At 41.5% G+C, this 23511-nt stretch overlaps 1 protein-coding gene across 3 annotated transcripts in view; it reads left to right on the top strand.

Moving 5' to 3' along the window:
* The first annotated feature begins 282 nt into the window (after positions 1 to 282).
* pemt (phosphatidylethanolamine N-methyltransferase) overlaps positions 283 to 23511 on the top strand; it is a 131397-nt gene continuing 108168 nt past the window's right edge. For 2 of the 3 annotated variants that reach the window (XR_011516841.1, XM_070545396.1), the window contains exons 1-2: positions 283 to 1272; positions 19168 to 19275. Coding sequence is in view for 2 of the 3 variants with exons in the window: in XM_070545396.1 (XP_070401497.1) it covers positions 1168 to 1272; positions 19168 to 19275 (213 nt within the window). In the remaining variant the exon portion in view is untranslated. The remainder of the gene's footprint in view (positions 1273 to 19167; positions 19276 to 23511) is intronic. The other variant, XM_070545397.1, reaches the window with a different exon arrangement.

Below are 23511 nucleotides of genomic sequence, written 5' to 3'. Positions count from 1 at the left end.
AAAGCCTTTAGCTCAGGAGTGGGGAACCCTGGTCCTCGAGGGCCGGTATCCTGCACGTCTTTGCTCCAGCACTTCTGATTCAGTGGTTGGTTCACCTGTTCTGCAGGTAATGCAGGGTTGAAACTAAAATATGCTGGATAGCGGCCCTTGATGGACCAGGGCTCCCCACCCCTGCTTTAGCTGCTGTGTGTGTGTGTGTGTGTGTGTGTGTGTGTGTGTGTGTGTGTGTGTGTGTGTGTGTGTGTGTGTGTGTGTGTGTGTGTGTGTGTGTGTGTGAGTGAGTGTGAAAATTTGGTGCACAGAAATTAAGAGAAATGAAAGATTAAGGAATATTGCGCAATAGACAGTAAATAGATAAGAAGTGAGATCAGACAGAAAAACAAAAGTAAAGTAATAACAAAAGAGGAACTACGTGAATAAAAACAGGATCAGGATTGGATGAGAAAGAAAATGAAATGCAAGGAAAATTTAAAAAAATGACAGTGGAAAAGAGGCACAAGAAGAAATGAGGCAAAATTAAGGAAAATAATAGGAGGTGTAAAGATGATTTGGTAAACAGGGTAGAGATCTAGGCCAGGGGAGAAACAAAAGCCATTTTAAAAACAAAAGTTGAGGAATACAGTAACAGGAAGGGAAGCAAATAATGACAAAAACAGAAAGAGAACAAGGGGTAAGGCTGAAATGAAAAGGAAAAAGCAGAAAATAAAGTAGGATTTTAAATAAGAGAATTAACCTCTGATATTAAGAAAATTCCATGAATATTTAAATGCCCTGTATTAATGTTAAAACTGTTATATGTCCATCCAGCAGATGTCGCTGTAGATTAGAAGAGTAAACAATGCGGTTATTGCAAAGAAGAGTATTAACGGACTGAGGTATGAAATAAGTACAACTTTATCTGTTTTTTATGTGCGACAAAATCTATATTTCCGAGAAGCGGTTTATTGAAAAATAGGTCTTCTGTGGTTGTATCAGGTCTTAATTTCAAAATAAAAGTATGAACTACAATACCCAGAATGCACTGAGCGAAGGTTAGAGGTTATTTCTGCATGTGTACCACAACAAGGCGGCCTGCAGCCTCCTCTGTCTGCACGTATAGCACCTTGCCCTCTTTATTGTGCAACGTTTTGTTATCGTGAACCCGTCTGGGTCGTTTCCGGTCAGTGGATGAGACGCGGCGACGCTGCTGCTCCGACCAACCAGGAAGCAGAAAACCATTATCCTCCGCTGCTGGACTGCTGCCAGGGCCTCAACAACATAGACTACTCAAAGGTAAGACCAGCACCCAACAGACATGTATCGTGTTTAACCTCCAACAGCAGCCAATACCGCAGGGTAGTCTCCACACATTATGCGTGGCTTAACTCTGACTTCCGGCTTCTTCCGGTCCGGTGGGATTTATTTTCGCCAAAATAAAAGCATGATTTGTCACGAACAACACAGGAACATATGCTACAGTTTTAACAGTTTAAAAATAAATAAATACATTTTTAGCAAAGTAAAGAAACGAAACAAATGCATGCTTTTATTTGAACAAAACATTGAGGCTTTATTTTATGTTCTCTATTTTTATACTTTCATGCATGTGGTTTGACCATTTAAAGCTGTTATATTGTAATTGTGTTGGTGTTAATGGTAAACCTCCACATAAGCACACTTCATATATTTAAGTCTAGAGTGTCACTCACTGCACTCCAGGCACTGACACACATAGTCCCTCCAGCGTGTCCTGGGTCTTCTCCCAGTTGGACGTTACCAGAAAACCTCACCAGCCCTTACGAAAAAGAAGTATACTTTAAGTATTTAATTTCAAGTATACTTAAGTGTACAGAAGTTTATTTGCATACTTGTTCTTAAAGTTTACTTAGAAGTATACTCCTTGGGACTAAATTGGGCCGCTAAAAGTATACTTGAAGTATACTACAAGTATACTTCAAAGTAATAATTTAAGTTTATTTGTAGTGTACTTCTGATATAATTGAGTATACTTTTCTCTTTGAAAGTATACTTAAAGTAACCTCACAAGTGTACTTGGAGTGTACTTCAGATATAATTGAGTATACTTTTCTCCTTGAAAGTATACTTATAAGTTTACTTGTAGTGTACTTCTGATATAAATGAGTATACTTTTCTCCTTGGAAGTATACTTAAAAGTAACAATATAAGTTTACTTGTAGTGTACTCCTGATATAGTTGAGTATACTTTTCTCCTTGAAAGTATACTTATAAGTTTACTTGTAGTGTACTTCTGATATAATTGAGTATACTTTTCTCCTTGGAAGTATACTTAAAAGTAACAATATAAGTTTACTTGTAGTGTACTCCTGATATAGTTGAGTATACTTTTCTCCTTGAAAGTATACTTATAAGTTTACTTGTAGTGTACTTCTGATATAATTGAGTATACTTTTCTCCTTGGAAGTATACTTAAAAGTAACAATATAAGTTTACTTGTAGTGTACTCCTGATATAGTTGAGTATACTTTTCTCATTGAAAGTATACTTAAAAGTAACAGTATAAGTTTACTTTTAATAAAATTGAGTAAACTTTTGCCCTTGAAAGTATACTTAAAAATAAACTTTAAGTAACATTATAAGTTTACTTGTAGTGCACTTCTGAAATAATTGAGTATACTTTTCTCTTTGAAAGTATACTTAAAATTATACTTAAAGTAATAATGTATGTTTACTTGTAGTGTACTTCTTATATAATTGAGTATACTTACAGTTTTGAAAGTACACTTTACAGTAAACTTGACGTAATATTCTTTTAGTACATTTAAGTATCTCTATTTTTTCTATAAACACATACTGCAAGTAACATTTAACATCTGCTATTTGCTTACTACCAATACATTTAATTTCCACTATTTACTGATACTTCGTCTTTATGCAGAGAAAAAAAATTAAATAAAACAGCTAAGTCATTTTGTTTAAATTTATTAAACAGAAAGAATTAGAACAGAACAAAAACAGACCTGTTTACCAGGATTAATCAAAGATGAGAACGCAAACTGTTCTGAACATGACGCGTTAATTCTGTCCATTTTGAAAGACTTTTTAAAAATGCCTTTAAAAAAATCAGTCCATTTTATGGATCCACTTGCTTGGTTGTTGATGCCTTTTTGAAGTTTTCATTGTTGCATTTCTTTCATATTATTTTTCTTACATCTTGAACGCGCAGAGATGGAAACTTCAACTGAGCATGCCCTGTGAACACACAAAGCAAAAAAATGAACACTTGAACTGTTAGGTGAACTCTGACACCACAAAATCTTTACAGTTCATACACTGTAAACCCGAATAAGTAGGCAGAACTCAAAAAATGTAAGGCAATCAGTTGCCTCATATTTTCTGAGTTTATAAACTCAGATATTTGAGTATATCAGACCATAAATAAACTTAAATATTTGGAGTTTATATTAAATATATTTTCAAATTATGATCAAATTAAAGTTACTGATTAAGCCAACTCAAACAGAAAATAAAACAAAATTTGAAAGAAACAATTACAAACGCACACTTTTGAAAACTGGACAACAGCAGTGTGTAGTCTTTCTTTGAGTAGGTGGTTTAAAGCAACATCAGGATGCACATCGATTCAACATTAACAAAATATGAATTACACTAACCACTATCAAGTAAGTCAGTGAGTACTTTATGCCATTTGGCATCAAACTAGTTGAGTATTGAATCGGATTAGCCTATGGGCTAATCCGATTCAATTATTCACGCTAAACTAAAGCCACAAATGGAGTTGCCAGACTCAGAACGGCTGGACGAACAGAGAAAAGGTAAAACTCAACTGTTCCCCCCACTGTCTTTATGGGTGACCCCGCGAGGAAAGTTGACCATTGAGCAGGGTTGATGGTTTATCCCTTGAGGTCCACGTGACGGGGTGAGGAGTGAGCACCACCTCACCCCTGCCACGTGGACCCAAAGGATGAACCATCAACCCTGCTCAATGGTCAACTTTCCTCGCGGGGTCCTACCCATTAGGACAGTGGGAGGGTTAACTCAAGGAGAAGTGGAAAATGAACATATTTGCCCAAATGGTGGTGTGTTACTTTAACATCAACAATTAAAGAGCAGACAAATAGTAAATTACATTGTGGATGTGGACAGTGCTCTAACAGAGTGAGTCATCTGAATCCACCACTCTTTCAGATTTTGAGTTACACATGTAACATCAGGTCATTTTTGACTCTGCAGCTTGGGTGACAGTTTAGACTCATCAAGACCAAGTAAGATTTTCTGCGTGAACTCAAATGTGTTGGTCAGTCCCTTCGGATAATCTAGATGTAAGGCATAGATGAGGCCGAACATTACCAGGAAGGCATCAGGAAGGCTGGAGAGGTTGACAATCACACCACCCTCTAGGATAACAGATTCTCACTGGGTCGTACGTAACCGGACTCTCGGCATCATCGGTGATGGTTGTCAGGAGGACAACTGCTGCATCCGAGGTCCGGCTCATTGGTATCATCCTTACAAAAATGAAAGGGAGATCATACACTAATCACATTTGAACTGAAACTCTGACTGTGGCCATTTTTATTTCAGTAGATTGTCATGTAAATAACAATAAATGCAGTCTGATAGACTCCTGTTTAGGGCTGGGCAACATATCAAAGATTTATCGTTATCCAAGTTCTTGTCTCTCATCCAGATAATTTTTCCCATGTCGATAAATTTGATAATAAAAAAATGAAAAGATGTGTAAGTTGGCCACATTTATGTCCCTTTAAGAAGCTGTAGCACCTTGAGTCATGTAAAATTTTAGTCAATGTAATACATGAGACAGCTCCATCTAGTGGACAAATATTGTTGCTACGCATTCCTGTAGTTATCGTCTACTTATCGTTATCGAGGTGAGATCTTCAACATATGGTGATATTGATTTTAGGCCATATCGCCCAGCCCTACTCCTGTTAATTCTGTTGCTTTGTGCTCTCATTTACGAATAAAGTGAGATGGCTCCAGTGTGTGCCAGTGTTATGCTAATGAAAGCTGCTTGAATTCTTTGCAGTGATTATTGATTTTTCTCAGTGCCTTAAAGCCTGCCACACATGAGTGCCATCTGCTGAGCAAACGGTCTCGAATGACCGCTTGCTCAGCAGATACCTCGCCATGTGCGCCTGATTTTCACAGAGTTTTCCGCCTCACGAGACGCTGAGGTGAATATCTGACCAGTTAAGATATTTTTCGCCTCACAGGGGTAAAAACTCGCCGTGTGCGCATTACCGAGCTGCTGGTTGAGCTGAAATATTCTAGTGGCCAACCAAAGCACGTTCTCCGCTCACATGACCCCAAGATGGCAGCCCCCTGTCTGCATGTCAGAAAAGAAACAACACAGAGACAGAGCTGGAAACGGAGGAAATGCCTATCCTTTTTTGTTGAAACGTCGCCACCACCGGCATTTGAAGGTTAGGAAAATATGGGTACAGTAGCTGGAAAGATGGACCAGGCAAGGAGTTAATGCCAATTTACTCCAAGAGATGCACCTGGAAGACCCAGAATCCTTCCGAAAGGGTAATGGAAACAGTGGGCCCATCGATCCGCAAGGTACCGTTTTGTTTATTTTTCAGACACGCAGACAGGGTAAGGGGCTGTATCTGAATACATCTTGGGGTCATGTGAGCGGAGAAAGTACTTTGATTGGCCACTAGAATATTTCAGCTTAGCCAGCAGCTCAGTAGTGCACACACAGCGAGTTTTTATCCCTGTGAGGCAGAAAATATCTAACTGGTCAGATATTCACCTCAGCGTCTCGTGAGGCAGAAAACTCAGTGAAAATCAGGCGAACATGGCGAGCAATCTGCTGAGCAAACAGTCATTCAAGGCCATTTGCTCAGCTGATTGCTCTCTTGTGTGGCAGGCTTAAACATCTTGCCAAAGGTTTGTAGTTGAAACAATGGCACTTTTTCCAAAATGTTCATGTGCGTTGTCCTTGTGTTGTCTTTATGCATAAATAAATAGAATGATTTGTTCAAATTTACAATACTGGGACTTACCACACATGTCCTCAAAAATCCAGAGGTTTCCTCACGTAGATAGACAGGAAGGGCATGGAGAACAGTGGTACGCCTTGTGTGGACATCATGTATTTCCTAAGAAGATTAAGAGTGTAAATACTGTCAAGTTTACTAATCAAACTCAATGCCAAATTGCTCTGACCAATTTTCCAAGACAGTGATATCTGCATCTAAATCCAATGATAAACTGCTGAATTCAAAAGTTAATTTGAAGTGTTTAACATTACATAATACGGAGGGGTATTAGGGCCACTGAAGAAGAAAAAATTCTGAAAATAAATAAAATAAATAAAGTCAGAATTCTGACATTTATCTCAGTATTCAATTGTTTCCTTCAGTGGCCCTAATACTGCCTTATTGCCTAAGAGTATTAGAGTCACTGAAGAAAAAGAAAAGAAATTAGAAAAAAAAGTCAGATAATTTCAAAATTCTGGGATTAAAGTCAGAATTCTGACTTTTTTCATGAACCTAAAACCAAACAAACAAAAAACTATTTAGGAATTGTTTTTGTTAAAAAAAATCAAAACAAACAAAAAAAGCCTGAATTTTAAGATTTAAGTCAGAATTCTGATCCCCCCTCATAATCTTCCCCAATTTCCCCCTTTTTTTGTTTTAGGTACCAGTCAGAACTCTGAGATTAAACTCAGATTTATGACTTATTTTCTCAGAATTCTATTTTTTTTCCATCAGTGGCTCTAATACTCATAGCATAAAGGCATTACCTGTAAATTGTATATTCACCAGTTTTAAAAGACAAATCTGTATACATATATACATACATACATATATAGTCATGTTATTTAGGATGTGTCATCAAAAATGCAGATTGTGAGAATTACTCACCAGTGGTCTCACTTGTATGAACCTCTTGGGGGTCAACAGCAGCATGCCATCAACCTTGTGTGCAGAGAGTGGGGTTGGATCATTGAAGTCTGACCGCAGATTCATAGACAGGCTTCCCGGTGTGGCTGACAGCTCATAGGAACGCAGACGCTCTACATTTACACATCTACACCAGGAAGCATAATCAGTAGAGAAAACATTGTGAATCACAAGGTAGATCTGTGTTAGGCCGGGGACACACCGGCCGCGGAAGCGCCGCGAAGCGCCAAGAAGCGAATCGCTCACGAAATTCGGCCGCTGCTCGCCGCTCCTCAGTTCAGATCAGACGCGCCCCAGTCGAGGCGCGCCTCGGCTCAGCTGTAGTTTTTCTTTTAAAACACTTGGTGTCCTCAATTTCCTCTCTGCCTGTTCTCAGCTATTTTCCTCTACGTGTGTGTGCGCGCGCGCATGTGTGTGTGTGTGTGTGTGTGTGAACCTATGGTATGAGTTGTTTCTGCCAGTTGAATCTCTTGGAACCCGCTCCAATTCTGCAGCTGTATCCTAGCAGTTTCTTCCTAAATGGGTACGTAAATAAACATGTTTTTCGAGGGTCGTACAGCTCCTTGTGTTTCTCAACTTCCATAATTAATTTAAAGTCATCCATCTTAACTGCTTGCCTCAGACTTTCTGCCTCTCTGTCCTGTTTGCTCCGGTGAAAAGACACCCAAAACCACACCCCCCTTCACGTGGTCACACATGCACACAAGTTCGATGTGTGTGTGTGTTCGTGTGGTTTTTCTGCAGTGTCTGATTACGAACACATTTGACTATTGCGGAATTTTATTTTGAAATGCTTTATTTTGTTAACTTTACCGGCCTGCCTCTTATGTCTAGGTTTGACTTCCTGCCAGAATTGACGCGATTCACCCGCGGCTCGCGAAAAAAATAGAGCCGACGCCAAAATGATCGCTGCACGGCGCGGGCTGGAGCACCGGCGCGAGGCGATTCGCAGCGCTTCGGCGGCCCATGTGGTCTATAGAATAGCTCAACAAGGGCGCCGAATGAAGGCGGCCCCATTTTCGCGGCGCTTCCGCGGCCGGTGTGTCCCCGGCGTTAGTCTGCAAAATTTAGGCAGTCCTCCACTATATATATGAAGCTAAATCATTAATCATCTAAATTGTGTGTGTGTGTGTGTGTGTGTGTGTGTGTGTGTGTGTGTGTGTGTGTGTGTGAGGAGATTCAAGTGTAATTTGACTTTTCCACACAAAGCTAAAAACATAACATTTAAGAATCTGGAGTAACAGTGTACAGTAAGAACAAAATTACAACACTAAAATACTGTGAAATTAATAGAAACAGCGTTCTGCGGTTCAAGATATGTGCAACTGAGCACTATTTAAAAAAACTATGGAGGGGACAAAAATGGAGGGAAGGAGGGAACATAGCATCGAGATACAGCACCGCTTCATCTTTTGCGGTCACAATCCTCTTATACGGTTAAAAAAACCAGGCTGCTTGCAAAGCTATCGCACGGGTGCTACGGGGAAATAGTTTACAACACAGACTGATTTTTTCATCGCTGTACAAGAGACCACTGCTCATTTACTTTTAATAAGTGGACGTTTAAGTTTGACTTGGTGGCGCTGAGCTCCCGCTTTTATTTTTTTCTCAGAACGTCACGTTTAAAAAATTATGATGGAGGGGACAAAAATGGAGGGAATAAGTCTCTAGAAGTCTAATAAAAAAGTATCTAAAGTAATGCTAACCTTTAATAATGAGATAGCGCTGCTCGTTTCATTTAATAAACGGACTTTAGTCACACACAAAGTTAATAACACAGCTAACTCATGCAATGACTTAGCATATTAGCTTGCTACGTGGCCAACATTACTCACCATGTCCGTCTTAAAAACATTTAAAACATTTAAGCAACTTTTATGGCGACTACTTACGTTTAGCTCAGTGGTGCAGAACCAGTGACTGTCAAGTGCAGATGCAGAACAAAAGCGCGACCTCCGACGGTTAATGCTCCTCTGACCCTCGCTCTTCTTCTCGGTCTGCTGAGAAGCTTCGAGAGCTGACTGAGCAAATGCTACAAAATAAAAGCACTTCCTGTGCGTGTAATTTCACAATAATTCGTAATTTCATGCTTAATATGTTATTTAGGACAGACAGACAGAGTAGTTATTTCAAAATAAGGCAAAGTTTGAAGCAAGGATAAACTTAATATGGAGGAAGTGATTATGTTAAACAGAAAGGACATGTCAAAAAGGACTGATTTCAAAATATATAAAGCTTTACAACAGGATTTGATTGTTAAGAATATAGATATTAAAGAAAAATGGGAACTGGAAGTGAACATAATGATAACAGATGAGGAATGGGAGGAAACACTTGAAGCAGGCCATAAACTAACTAATAGTCCGTCTTGGAGGGAATTTGAATGGAAGGTGAAGATGCATGCATTAAAACTCCACTTATCATGTCTAAATAGTAACGTTTCAAATTTATGTTGGAGAAAATGCGGGCTAGTGGGAGACTTTTCACATATACTTTTGGACTGCCCTAAATTCATACCATTCTGGGAAGGTGTTAGGGAGAAATTGAAAGAACCTGGAAGGTGAAATTACAATTTAAGTTAAAATGGTTTGTACTGGGAATGCTGTACCAAAAATCATACACACATAATGGAGACATACGTAATCAGAATTCTGCTTATGACCGCCAAGAAGTGTATTACAGTTTTATGGCTGGACACAGAACCCCCAAGGGTGGCACAGTGGAGAGACAGAGTTAGACAGGTCTACAAAATGGAACAAATTAATGCAAGACTATGACTGGGACTAGGGAAATTTAAAAAATTTGGGAACCAATAAAACAAATGTTAGAAAGATAGCACTCTCATGTGAAAATTATTATTATTAATTTTTATTTTTTTTATTTATGTTTTTTTTGTCTTTTGGGTGAGTTATTTAGCTAGATCAAAGTAAAATGTAGAATGTAGAAGAGAGCAGATACGATGAATACAGAGAAAGCTTGTCAGAACTATATGTACTGATTGGTGATTTGGTTAAGTTGGATAGATCTCATGGCCACAAGGAAATTCGAACTTTGTTCAGGGAAACACTGCCCTGGAGAAGGGAATAAGAAACTCAAATGCATCTCCATGTAAATGTTGTTGTTCTAATTCAAAAATAAAAAGTTCCAAATATATATATCTATATATCTCTCTCTCTCTTCTTCGTTCGTCTTCGTCTTCCTCCGCTTATCCGGGTCCGGGTCGCGGGGGCAGCATCCCAACTAGGGAGCTCCAGGCCGTCCTCTCCCCGGCCTTGTCCACCAGCTCCTCCGGCAGGACCCCAAGGCGTTCCCGGACCAGATTGGAGATGTAACCTCTCCAACGTGTCCTGGGTCGACCCGGGGGCCTCCTGCCGGCAGGACATGCCCGAAACACCTCCCCGGGGAGGCGTCCAGGAGGCATCCTGACCAGATGCCCAAACCACCTCAACTGGCTCCTTTCGATCCGGAGGAGCAGCGGTTCTACTCCGAGTCCCTCCCGAATGTCCGAGCTCCTCACCCTATCTCTAAGGCTGAGCCCGGCCACCCTACGGAGGAAACTCATTTCGGCCGCTTGTATCCGCGATCTCGTTCTTTCGGTCATTACCCAAAGCTCATGACCATAGGTGAGGATTGGGACGTAGATCGACCGGTAAATCGAGAGCCTAGCTTTCTGGCTCAGCTCCCTCTTCCCCACGACAGATCGGCTCAGCGTCCGCATCACTGCAGACGCCGAACCAATCCGCCTGTCGATCTCCCGATCCCTCCTACCCTCACTCGTGAACAAGACCCCGAGATACTTAAACTCCTCCACTTGAGGTAGGACCTCTCCCCCGACCCGGAGGTGGCAAGCCACCCTTTTCCGGTCGAGAACCATGGTCTCAGATTTGGAGGTGCTGATCCTCATCCCATCCTCATCTCTCATATATATACTTATATATTATATATAAGTGTATATATATATATATATATATATATATATATATATATATATATATATATATATATATATATATATATATATTAAGTATACTTATACATTACTTGGTGAAATATACTTCTGATAGAGTCAAGTACAAGTATAGTCTAAATGTAAGTAAACTTTAATGTAAGTATGTATTAAAGTATACTTAGTAGTATTTAAAAATGTACTCGGATAACTATACTTCTAATAAGTACATTGAAAGTAAACTTGGAAGTATACTGTATTCATTTTTAGTATACTTCAGTGTACTTCTTTTTGGTAAGGGAGGGAGGCATCCTAACTAGATGCCCGAGCCACCTCAACTGGCTCCTGTTCATATAGAGGAGCAGCAGATCTACTCTGAGTCTTCTTGTATCTGACCTCAGCCCTAACTAACTAACTAACTAACTAACTAACTAACTAACTAACTAACTAACTAACTAACTAACTAACTAACTAACTAACCAACTAACCAACTAGATGAAGGATGCCCAATCCTGGTTCTGGAGGGCCGATATTGACCAGCAGGTTTGGTGGGTTTTTCTGCTCCAACACACTTGATTCAGTGGTTGAATCACCTGTGCAGCAGCTCATCGGTCTCTGCAGAAGCCTGTTAATCACCTGCTGATTGAAATCAGGTGTTTTGAAGCAGAGTTAAAACTCAAAGGTGCTGGATACCGGCCCTCCAGGACCGGGATTGGGCACCCCGGCTTTTGATGATGAACTGGGCATGATGTGTTGCTGCTCGTTGAGACATTTAGCCCTCTTTACATGTCAGACCGGTTCTAGAGAAATTACTAACATGATATACTTTTTCAGTTAAAAATATAATTCCATCACCCTAAACTAAAATCCATGTTTTCCACATGGGGGGGGACTATTAAATGCCTTTGGAAAGTATTAATTAGAAAATAGTGTTTAAAATGTACCCATCGTACCTACAGATGCATAAAAACTACCGTCAGTCATGCACCTGAATCTTCCCATGAAAACATTGTATGAAAAGTGCGTTACATACACTTAAATCCTTTAATTCATCCACTTTGTCACATTTTAATCTGTTTTTTTAATCTTTTCAGCATTACATAACTTAAAAAAAATTCCAGAAAGTCCCTCTTTTAGCTAAACTTCAAGTGCTGGCCTGGAGCACCAGTCTGGGAAACTCTTCACATGCAAAACGACTGTCAAGCTTTTGAAGTGAAATGCACAATGTTCCACTCAGTGAACACTTTAAATGAAACAACACTTTGTTGTAACTCAGTTAGCCTCAAATGAACGATTAGACCTCATTTTGGTGTGTGTGTGTGTGACTAGAAAAACTCTTGCAGCAGTTTTCTTCACCCAACATTGAGGTAAGACCAGAATTCACCTTGAGCAGTTCAGGAACTGGCCTAAAAGACACATTGTGTTGCTCATAAACTGCAATCACTGTCTCTCTCCCCTCCTCATTTAGAACAAACATTGAAACAAACCAGTAAATATATATAAGTTATGTATAAGCGAGGTCTCTATCTGCTCCTGGCCATGCAACAGTTTCCCCTGCTGTGCCTGTAGGGTGCTGTGGCCCTCCACCAGCCTGTCCATAGAAGCTGCTGTCAGGTACTCCAGCTCCCTCCCATTTAATAAAAAACACAGCATGTCCAAAAAGTTAAAGTTTTTCATCTGACAATATTAGAATATGACTCCAATGTCTGAGGTGCTTTTGCAAACTCTGTATAAATGGTACCCCTGGATCAAAACCGAACATTTTAATCAAAATATGAATCCCCTTGGATGCTCCAGACTGAGAGTGAAAAGTGGACATGTCTGGGGAAAAGGGGAAGTTTGATTACCCTAGTATGTAGCATAACGCTAATAGCGCTAAGAAACATGCAAATTAAGTCATGCGTAAGTTCATAACTAACAAAAAAAGTAAAGATATTAGCGAGGAAATTACATGAATGACTAAGTTGATCCCGATATGTATGTAACTGGTCAGAAGTGTTAACGTTAGCGTATCATGCTAATAGTGCTAACTAAGAAAGATGCAAACAGTCTTGTGCAAGTATAAAACAAAGCTGCAATCCAGTTCAATATTTATAACCAAAATGAAAATAATAATAAAACAATGCCTTTATGATGCTAAGATATTGTAATATAAAGCAAGAATGACTGGTTCATTAGAAAAACAGCAACCACAGCATCTGTTTTCAGGCCGTGTGACTCCCATAGTTAAAACTCGGAGCTAATATTCACCCTGGATTGTCCTCTTTCTACGTCCAAATGTACTTTTTATTTTCTACTAGTTGAAAGGGTGTTTTGCTTTTTTGAATTCTGGTAGTTTTTCTGACTATTGAAGCATTAGCAGCAGGCCGTTTCCCGTCCTGCCAACATCTCACTTACGGTCTGTTCTGCTGCAAAATATGTCCCCACATGTGATACCAGATGCCTGCATCTCTGAGGTTAGGCTCTGAGCTGAGGAAGGTGAGACTCCTGTGTTGCTTTGTTTATCTTCATCAAAGAAAACACTAGCTTACACAGGTACGTGCTGCTCAACATGGAGAGCATTTGAGCAACTTGAGCATTGGGTGTTGGGGAGCGGAGATAAAAACTGCATTATTCACAGAAGCATACGTTCACTTGTGCGTGTCACTAAATTGGAGTTCAGTCAGCTTCGTCTGGTGATTGGTCGGTGTGTGTTCCATGTAGGGCTAGGCGATATGACGATTTTAGACCGTTTTACGATCTACACATCTGACGGGCTGTCATTTTTGAGAGACCTTTTTATCGTGATTCACAGCTCTGCTGTTGAATTTCTGCCTCTGAATGAGAAGGGAACTTACCTCAGGCGAATGACACGCCTTTGTTTGACCCTTAACCAATCAGAGTGAGTCATAGTAATATATTAGTGCCCCGCTTGTTTTCACCTGTGTGTGAACAAACATGGCTTCGGACGCGGCTGAGAGCGACAACGAGGTTTTCGTTCCGAAGAGGAACGCCTCGTCCGTTATGTGGAACTGGTTTGGTTTTTCACCAGATGACAAAGAGCAGCGAAACGTCATTTGCAAGGAGAGCGTCAAGGCAAGTGATGGCAACACCACAAACTTGTTTAATCACTTGAAAAGAAGGCATCCCAAACAATACAATGAGAGCCAGCTGGCAGCTAAAGCTAAAAAGCCTGCGGCTGCAGCAGCAGCGGCTAGTGCTTCTTCCAGGCAGCAAACGCTAACAGAAACACACAAAACTCTCCCTACGACAGAGACAGCAGACGATGGAACAGCGTGACAGATGCAGACGTACCACTTGGTTAAAGATTTGTGTCCCGTGCGAACAGTAGGAACATGATAAAAACATTGGATCCACGCTACGAGTTTTCCAGCCGCAAGTATTTTTCGAACACCGCCGTTCCACGCATGTACGCTGAATGCAAAGTGAGAGTTGCAGAAAATATTCAGAATGCGCAGTTTTTTGCTACCTCAAGCGATCTCTGGTCCAGCCGCACATCAGAGCCGTATTTGAGCTTAACTATCCACTACATGAGCAACTGGGAGCTACATAGTATTTTGAACAAGTTATTGTTTGCACAATACGTTTGCAATTGACATGTTTGCACTTTAAATATGTTTACAAAATTAATTTATGTTAAGTTACTTGAAAAACGGGAAAAACAGGTTTTTGTAATTGTTTCTCTCAGGGCTTTTATCATCTCTGGTGAGTGTTTAAAATATAAGTGTGTTAGCACTGTGTTGATTATCCCTAATATGAATAAATGTTTATATATTCAATGTTTCTCTTCTTTAATACGCAATTGCAGTTATGCTATTCATGGATAAAAAATCGTGAAAAAATCGAAATTGTGACAAAATATTGGAAAAATTGTGATATTCTATTTTTGCCATATCGCCCAGCCCTTGTTCCATGTCAAACGTGAAGGCATTAGCTTACTGAGCAGTTGAAATATCCATTTGTGGGCTTAAAAGTTGTCAAATCACTGGGTAAATTTGGCGCTTAGTAAGAGGGTGCGGCTGCAGAGGCTGAGACTGGTAGCACGGACACTAATGATCTTGTGGGACAAATATAAATAGACTGCTGGCCAGATTTGGCCCGGGGTCCTGAGTTTGACACGTGTGACTCAATGCATTCATTCTTGCTAGAGAGCACTGCAAATATATTAAAAGTACAATTGAAGGACCCATTTAAAATCTAAACATAAAGTGGGCATAAAATATGTTAAAACTAGGGATGTCCGATATTATCGGTCTACGGATATTATCGGCTAATATTGGCCATAAAATGTAATACCATACCATTTTATTTGTACAGCACATTTTAAAACACAACATGAGAGCTGAACATAATGCCTTACAGTCAGAATGAACTGAATAAAACATTTCAATAAAATAAGTCAGGAACAGACAATTCCACACAATTCAAATAAATAAGGTAAAATCAACTGTAAGAATAATAAGAGCAATCAAACTAGCACACCAACAATCAAAACAGTCCTGATGATAAAAGCAACAGCTCTGACTAATAAACATGTTTATTTCTGCTGTGAAATTGTTATTTTAACATGGGAGTCAATGAGAATTTGCTCGCTTCTGACACCAGCCCATAGTGGATGAGGATGGAACTGCAATTTTTGTCACTTCCTGTTTTACTTCATATCCAGACCCGAATTATAGGGGCTTGCTCTCGCCTTATTATGCTCTTTCTACCTCCTCCACCTTTCCCAAGATTCACTGATTTCCTAGCCTGGCCTGCCAGAATCATCCTCTGTTTACTTCTGCACAGAGAAAGAGTCTGGTAACTCACAGGCAGAGAGGCACATGCAGGGGCGAGACTAGGCAGCTCAAATATAACCAATCAGAAAAAACTCAGTTCAGAAAAAACACGGAAATGCCGACTGTACTGCACAAAGCTGTAGTTTTTTTTAGCTGTAGTAAAAAAAGGTGTCTGGCAACGGCGCAAACATCTTCTTCCGGCTCTTGGAGAGTGCAGACGCTTTTTTCCTCCTGTCCTCCATATCTTATCCTCAAGGCCCTTTGTCTGTCTCTGTGTGCTGGGTGCTGGGCTGCTTATGCTTTTTTCCTGGAAACTGGAAATTGAAATCACTAAAATGGACCTCGTCAGTTGGTCACTCAACGCGATTGATAAAATTTTTTCAATGATGAGAATGGGAGAAGGGGCTCCCGGATGCCCCTCCGGGACAGACCCAGTTGGACACATCATGGACTCCTGGAAACTGGAACTTGATCTGTTTATCTCAACTGTCTGTGGAGGACTCTGAAGACGTGTGGGTATTCGTGTTATTGGTGTCAGGTTTCCTGCTCATTGGCCTTGGAGGCTTCCTGGCTTACCGGAAAATTAACAAGCTGTCGAGTAATACTGGCCTGATCCCGGAGCTCAGAGATGGTTTGCACCGCGCTGTGAATTCACAGACTCGCATAATTGTCGAGATGAATCATAAGCTTGGAACTTTGGCCGGGATTAATTATTGGCACAAAAGATGGATGCCATCAAGGATAGAGTGGACGAATCAACACAGATTGGGATAGAATAATGTCTGTTATTGGGATTTTGAGATGTTGAGGACCAAGGAACTTTAAGACAGAGAGGAATTTATCTCAAGACTTTGGTTCGGTCAGGCAGAGATGATTTTCCTCTCTGCCTTCAAGTCTGTAACCGATCATTCAAGTCCTCCAGTGAAGCCAATTCAGGTTTTAAACATCTCCACACCGTCTGCTGGCCCTCTTCGAGATGACATCCATTTTGCGCGCTAATACTGGTAATGCAGCTAGAACACTGTCCAGCTTACGATTCACCTCGAGTAACGTCTCAGTCTGTGAGGTCTCCACACGAACGGTGCTTTCCGTGGGTGTGGGTCGCCCTCCAATCGCTCCCGTCTTCCCAAATTTCCAGAAAACCAGATATCCTCCCACTCCAATCAGAAGAAATCCAGTGATCATCAGGCCAAACATCCACATATCTTCAACGTCCTCAATGGACAACTGGGAGAGCCATACGATCCTCCATTCTTTCCAGGAATCAAGCATATACCCCACCGGGTGTGTCCCTTGCAGGCAAGTGGGAGCCCCCTGCTCCATTCTCATCGTTGAAAAAATCTTATCAATCGCGTTGAATGACCAATTAATTAAATCCATTTCTAAAAAAATAGGGATTTTCAGGAGAAGTGCAGAGAAGCACTGTGTGGGCAGACAGGACAAAGAGCCTTGGGAAAAAAAGATAAGGGAGCAGAAAGGGACGCATCTGTACTCTGCGAGTGCCAGAAGAAGTATCTTTTGAATTTAAAAGTCTTTTAGCGCTTCTTCTTGTTGTAGTTTTAAAGACATTTGAGTCATTTAGAACAGTGGAAAGAGACGCAGCGAACTACGCCACTGTCTTCGTTGTTTATGAGAAACTGAGCGTCGCTGTGTGTGACGTACGTGACGATGTAGTTTTTAAGCTGTAGTTGAAAAAGGTGACTACAGCTCAGACATCTTTCTTTTGAAACAAGGCTTTTAGCTCTTTTACTTGTTGTTTTAAAGACGTGTCCAAGTCATTTAGAACAGAGGAAAGAGCCGCAGCGAACGCTGCTTCAATCGCCATGTTTATGACAAACTCGGCATTGTGGTGTGTGACGAACGCTACTCAGCGCTGATTGGCTCGGTTAGAATTCTCAGGGGGTGGGGTTATTTGAAAAGGAGAGTTCCCAGACCCTTTCTCTGTAAAGAATTAAACAGAGGAGGAGTCTGGCACGCAAGGCAACTGATTTCCCTATTTCCTATTCATTTTCTCTTTGCCTTTCCTTACAGTTTTTAATCACATTTTCTTTTCTCATTTAAACCATATCTTTATTTAAAAAAATAATTTTATATTTAAAATTTATTTTAAATATTTTTTTGTTTTTGTGAAGTGCCTCGTGATTTTTATCTTTAGAGACACTATATGAAAGATAGTTTTCTTTCTTTCTTTCAGAAGGCACGCAAAGATTTCATGATGAATTTAATAATTATTTGTTGATTATCAGAGTTTTGTTATCCTTTGGAGCTGAAATCAAAGGTGAAATCTAACGCTTCTCCTCCATGTAGAGGCTGTTTAGGATGCTATCCGATAAGTTAGTAATTATTTAAAAACCAAAAGCAACTGTCAAAATTGTCGAAATTTTTCTTTTAAAAAGACGAACCATAGAAGACAGAAAGTTGTTCCAAATGTCTTTTTTTCCTGTTATTTATTAAAGGGACTTAACAGAGTTTTGAATTTTTATGCTCGCGATTGCCCCCTCTGGCCAAAAGTGTAACGGCAGCTTCAATAGGAGGCTTGTGCACGAGGTGCGCATGCTGTACGTGCACATTCCTTAACGAAAATAGCGGCTGAGACAGTCCCGTGTGTGTCTGTGTCTGTGTGTGTGTGGCCCCGAGGACAGGGGACAGGAGAAAGCGCAGCTAATTAATTAAATAATTTGGTTCTGTACCTTTCTCTTCAGCACAGCCGACAAAGGTTTATGATGGGTCTGTCCTCCTGCATGCTCAGATCATTCCCTTCCCTTGCTTGAAAAATTGTTCCAAAATGAAAGTTGAACCCACATCTTTTTTATCTGTGAATTCAATGCCGTTCGGCGAGTCTCAAATAAAAATTTGGGCATCTTACTGGAAAAAATATACCATTAATGTAAAAAATAAACTCTCAATTAATTATGTTCACATCCAGAATCGAACCTGGCTCTTCTGCTCGGGAGTCTGCCGTCTAACTGGGTGAGCTATAGCACCAGTGACGTATTCTGTATCTGTAACATTTATATCCTTGATAACAGCTGAAACAACGTTCAAAGAATGGTTCGGAGCGAAAATGGCTATTTTGTTGCTAATTTGCAGGAAATATGTAGAAGAAAGTAGCTAAGAGTCCTCAGAAATGTAGCTAGGTTCATCACTAGGGGTTAGGAACAGCGACAAAGTCGCTGAGTTGGCACTGCCTCTCTCTCTGCTGCTAAAGCTACGGATAGCAAATGCTACGGGCTATGCCTGAGCGTGAACGTGCATGAAGCAGCCTGCTCGACCCGAGCATCTCTCTTTTTCTGTGATCTTACAGAAAAAACACGCAATCACAGTAAAAATGCCAGGGCTCATTCTACAGGACCAGGGCAATGCAGGAGAATGTATGAAGAAGACATTTATTATTTCTATACATGTTTTGGCTGTCACACTTCCATAATGCCCCTTTAATCTAACTGCACACCGTGTTGACCCTCCATTCTGTGAGGGAATTGCACTTATGAGGACTTTCTATGATTCTGTCCATTGTCTCCCTCAGATGGACCTGCCGCTTATGAGAGAATTCCAGAGACATGTCAACGTTCTGGATCCAGGCTTTTGTGTTGCTGCGCTTGCCATCGTTTTCAACCCTTTATTCTGGAATGTGGTATGGTTCTGTTTCATTTTGGTTTTTAAATTTACGTTATTCTCTATCAAAAAAAGCATTTGGGATCAAATTGAAGCGATAGAGCTGAAATCTTGTAAATGCTGTAGTGTTAGGTGGGACTTTAATCAAGTGGCGTCATTACCCAGAATGCATTTTAATTAGGGATGTTCCGATCTCTTTTTTTGCTCTCAATCCCATTCCGAGTCATTTGATTTTGTGTATCTGTCGATACCGAGTCCCGATCCGATATTTTTCAGAAAATCATTAAAATAAGAAAAAAAAGGAGTAAAAAAATCAATAAAGCATTAAAATAAGAAAAAAAAAAACACATACAAATATTCCTTTAAGTTTCACTTTAATTTTTTTTGGAAGCACACCAATCAAAAACTTGTTTATATTGTGAATATACTTAAAAGTAGCAGCATTGCTTTTTTCCTGTAATTACTTCCTCAATATGCAACTGTGAGCAATGCGTGTTCGTGTGACGGAGCAGGCAGGCAGAGCCTTCGGCAGGCAGGGTAACGTTGGTTACGTATTGTAACCCCAGATTCTATGAGCCAAGGAACAGGGTGAAGCCCATGAAGCAGCCTGACAAATGTCTTCCATCGACACACCACTGTGGAGTGCCATAGAAGAGGAAATCCCTCTGGCTGAGTGAGCCCTGAGTGTCTCAGGAGGATCCCCCCGATGATGTGTAAGCGAGTGAAATGGCGTCACACAGCCAGTGTGAAAGACGCTGGGTCGACAGCGCTTGCCCAGGGGAAGACTCCCTGTAGTGCACAAACAGGCTTTGTGAGTGGCGAATCCCTGAAGTGCGTGACACATATCGCGCGAGCGCATGCACCGGTCAGAGAAGGTGGGAAGCCGCCTCCTCATCAGAATTAAGGGGGAGGAGGAAAAAGTCCAGCCAATGAAATTTACCTGTATTTGAAGGAAGTATTAATGTTTTTGGGTGACAGGATGAGATAGCCGCAGCATATGTTTTAATAGTGCTGAATGCGAGGCCCCTGTCCATCAGTATCTGCAGAAACGATAGGACATCCGCCAGCTGGCAGGAGAGCACTTGAACATTCCGCTCTGTGCACCATTTCTGGAAAGCTGCCCATTAAGCAGCATAAGATGTGACGGTAGAAGGCGCCCGCGCAGTCTGAATCGTGGCGACCACATCATGCGGCAGCCCAGAAGCCTCTAAGCGTGACCACTGAGCGGCCAGACCCTGAGTCCCCGGGACCACCCCCCAATTGGAGCGGATGCCTTCTCATACCAGCCCTGGCCTCAGATGCTCCTGTATGCGTTTCTGCCAGTCCCACTGATTTCCCGTCTCCTGGACCGAGTTCGGTCGAAACAGCTCTCGGTTATTCGGGTAGCTCCCACACGCTTGTCCGCGTCATGGTTTCCGGACCTGCAAGCGCTAGTGTCCGGCTCCCCGTGGAGGCTTCCGTGGAGGGCGGACAACCTTCTCCAGGTGGATGGGATAATCAAACATCCTCCGGAAAGTTCGCGGGCCAGCGAGGTGGTTCTTGGCGCCAAACAGCGAGGCCAAGTCCGGCTCCAGTGGAGGAACGGAAGGCCAGCCTTGGTCAGAGAAGCCCTCGACCTTGGTAATGGGCGCATATGTGGAAACTGGCGCCTTGAGCTTAGCAGGTTCGGAGAAGGTGGCGGACCAGCAGCTCATGGCAGCGGGGAAGCGCAGCCAGATGGGGTCTGGACAGCGCGTCTGTGTTGCCCCGAAAATTCCCGCCAAATCATCTGCTTGAGGCGAAGCTGGTTCTGGTACTGCTAGCCCCTTGCGGACCGCAGCCGTGGAGATGATGGCAGGCAGCTCCTGGAGCAGTGCTTTAACTGCTGGCAGGGAGGAGCAAGAAGTCAGTGGAGCAGAAGGACCTGCTGAGCGAGGCTCGTCGACCTCCGTGTTGTCCAGGAGGGAAGAAAGGCTATGGCAGCCAGTCTCGTCATACTCCTCACTGTCGATGACATCGTCCAGTCGGTTGAAGCCAGCCGGCTCCTGGCCGACATTGAAGAACTGTAAGGCCTTGTCCAGCGAGTATGTGTCAGCCACCGGAAATTCCTCGTCGGCGGCGGGGGTGAAGTTCTTGACCCGGCGGATCTTTTCAGCCATGGGCAGAGCGGCACAAAACGGGCACAAGGCCTGGGGGGTCAAGGCCAGGCCAGCGTGATGAGCCCCGAGACAGACCTCACACTTGGCGTGCAGGTCGCCTCTGGAGATGGAGCCCGTCTGGCAGGCCGGGCAGGTCCTGGCGTCGCTGGACATGGCTGGTGAGTTGAATGCTTCTTGGATAATTGCTCTTTAAAGGAAGCTCTTAAGCTTGGCTTCAAGAGATAACGGAGGCAAACAGTGGAGTCGCTCCACTTATATACCCACAGGGGTGCCCACCATTTGTGGGCGTACATTTAAGCTCTTCATGATTGGCTGATGCTGAGATCATCCTTCCAATAGCAGCTAGCTTAAGGGCTAAGACTAGACAAAATAGAACCTTTCTCGGCATAACATCTGTAGCTCCAGCACACAGCACCATGAGCAGGGTCCAGCCAGCCACAGGAGAACTAGAAACCCCAATGTTTTGCAGTCTGTTGGCAGTTTCTCTTTGTTCATTAGCGTAACTTTCTCTGTCGGCTGGCTCCACGTTTTAGTCTGACTTTACTGTGACTGTTAGATGTAAACTGGGTTTTAATGGAGACCGGTGATGTGCTTTGTTGATGCCCGAAGGGAAAAGCCGACAGCGAAAGTAGTTTCTTTGAAGGCAGCGAATGATGGAGCTGTCCTTTCCAGGATGTTTTTGAATGCTCAGTATGCACACATTGCAAGTGTCTGTAGCTCTGTCTTTGCTGTCTGGTTTAAAATGCCACCAAGCTGCAGATATTTTAGCTCTCCTGAGGAGACATGTTAGCTCTGTATTAGCAGGCTTGCTAACAGTGGCACCTGGTGTCTGAGACCTTACCTGCCGTAAATTGTGTGATGTTACTGTGTTGTTTCCGTACAAGAAACAAATTTTATTGAGATAGAAGAACTTATTGAAATTAAAACTAAGCCATTTTTATTCAATTTGAAAATCTCTATCTTAGGATGAATTTAAAAAGTCATGTTTGTTGTTTATAAGGTTAAATCTGATTTATTTCTTCCGATTCTGATTCTTTCAAAAGCATGTGGTCGGGCTCAATTTCCCATCATGTGATCAGATCAGAGCATCTCTAATTGTAATGTAAAAATAAAAATACATTATCTAAATTTATAAGATCAGAATGACTAGAGTATTTTTAATATAACCCAAATTATCACAAAAATGTTGTTTTCAAAAGGTCAGGCTGGATGTTCATGACGGTTTCTCTGTTTGCTCGTACAGACATAGACTTCTACATTTAGAGGTAAAAGATGGTTTTGTTCAAGTGGTTTAAAACAGCACAGCATTTGTGTATCTGGCTCCCCAACCAGAGGTCCAAGGACCAGTACAATTCCTTAGATATGGTTTGGCACTGGGCCAGACTAGGGCAAACTACAGAGGCACTGAAAGGAAGTGAAAACATCAGATTGATTGATTGATTGATTGATTGATTGATCAATAATCTGAAACTCAAAAATCAGATTTTTCTGGGTCCATGAATGCATCATTGGAATTTTTTTTATTTATGTTGAAAAATAACACAATTTCCATGTTAAAGGTAATTTTTTGCAATCATAAGAATTAAATAATTAGACGATCTATGTGAACAAAAGATATTGAATGTTAACCTCTTTCCTGCATTTTGTGATCCAAGCAACCAAAACTGATTTTTGATGTGAGTGTGTTTCTGCCGTTGTTGATACAGAAATCAGACTTAAGAAGAGTTCACCCTGCGTAAAAGCCTCTTTTTTCATAATTTCTTCAACACAGAATGAAAGAAAGCTCTCATGGTTTTGTTGATCCAAGCTGAGTAATCAGCAGGCTCTCTCATGATAAACCGAAGTCTGAATCATTGTTTTTGTTGCACTGGGTTATGATTTAGGTTCTCTGAATTTGGAATACATCTCCGTTGAGGTAAGCAGCAAAACTGTTAAAGAAATTACCAACTCTTTGAGAACGGTTTGGCGCTCCGGATATAAAATATTCTTGCGGATCCCAAACATTTTCAGCTTCTGACCCACAAACTGGCTGCTAAGGAAACATGGGACCCAAATATTAATGTTACTAGGAAGTAAAATGAACAGGATCTGATTGCAAAACAAACACGGTCTCAATG

Source organism: Nothobranchius furzeri, chromosome 16 (assembly GCF_043380555.1).
Source record: "Nothobranchius furzeri strain GRZ-AD chromosome 16, NfurGRZ-RIMD1, whole genome shotgun sequence".
Taxonomy (NCBI): domain Eukaryota; kingdom Metazoa; phylum Chordata; class Actinopteri; order Cyprinodontiformes; family Nothobranchiidae; genus Nothobranchius; species Nothobranchius furzeri.
This window is presented reverse-complemented; position numbering and strand designations above follow the sequence as displayed.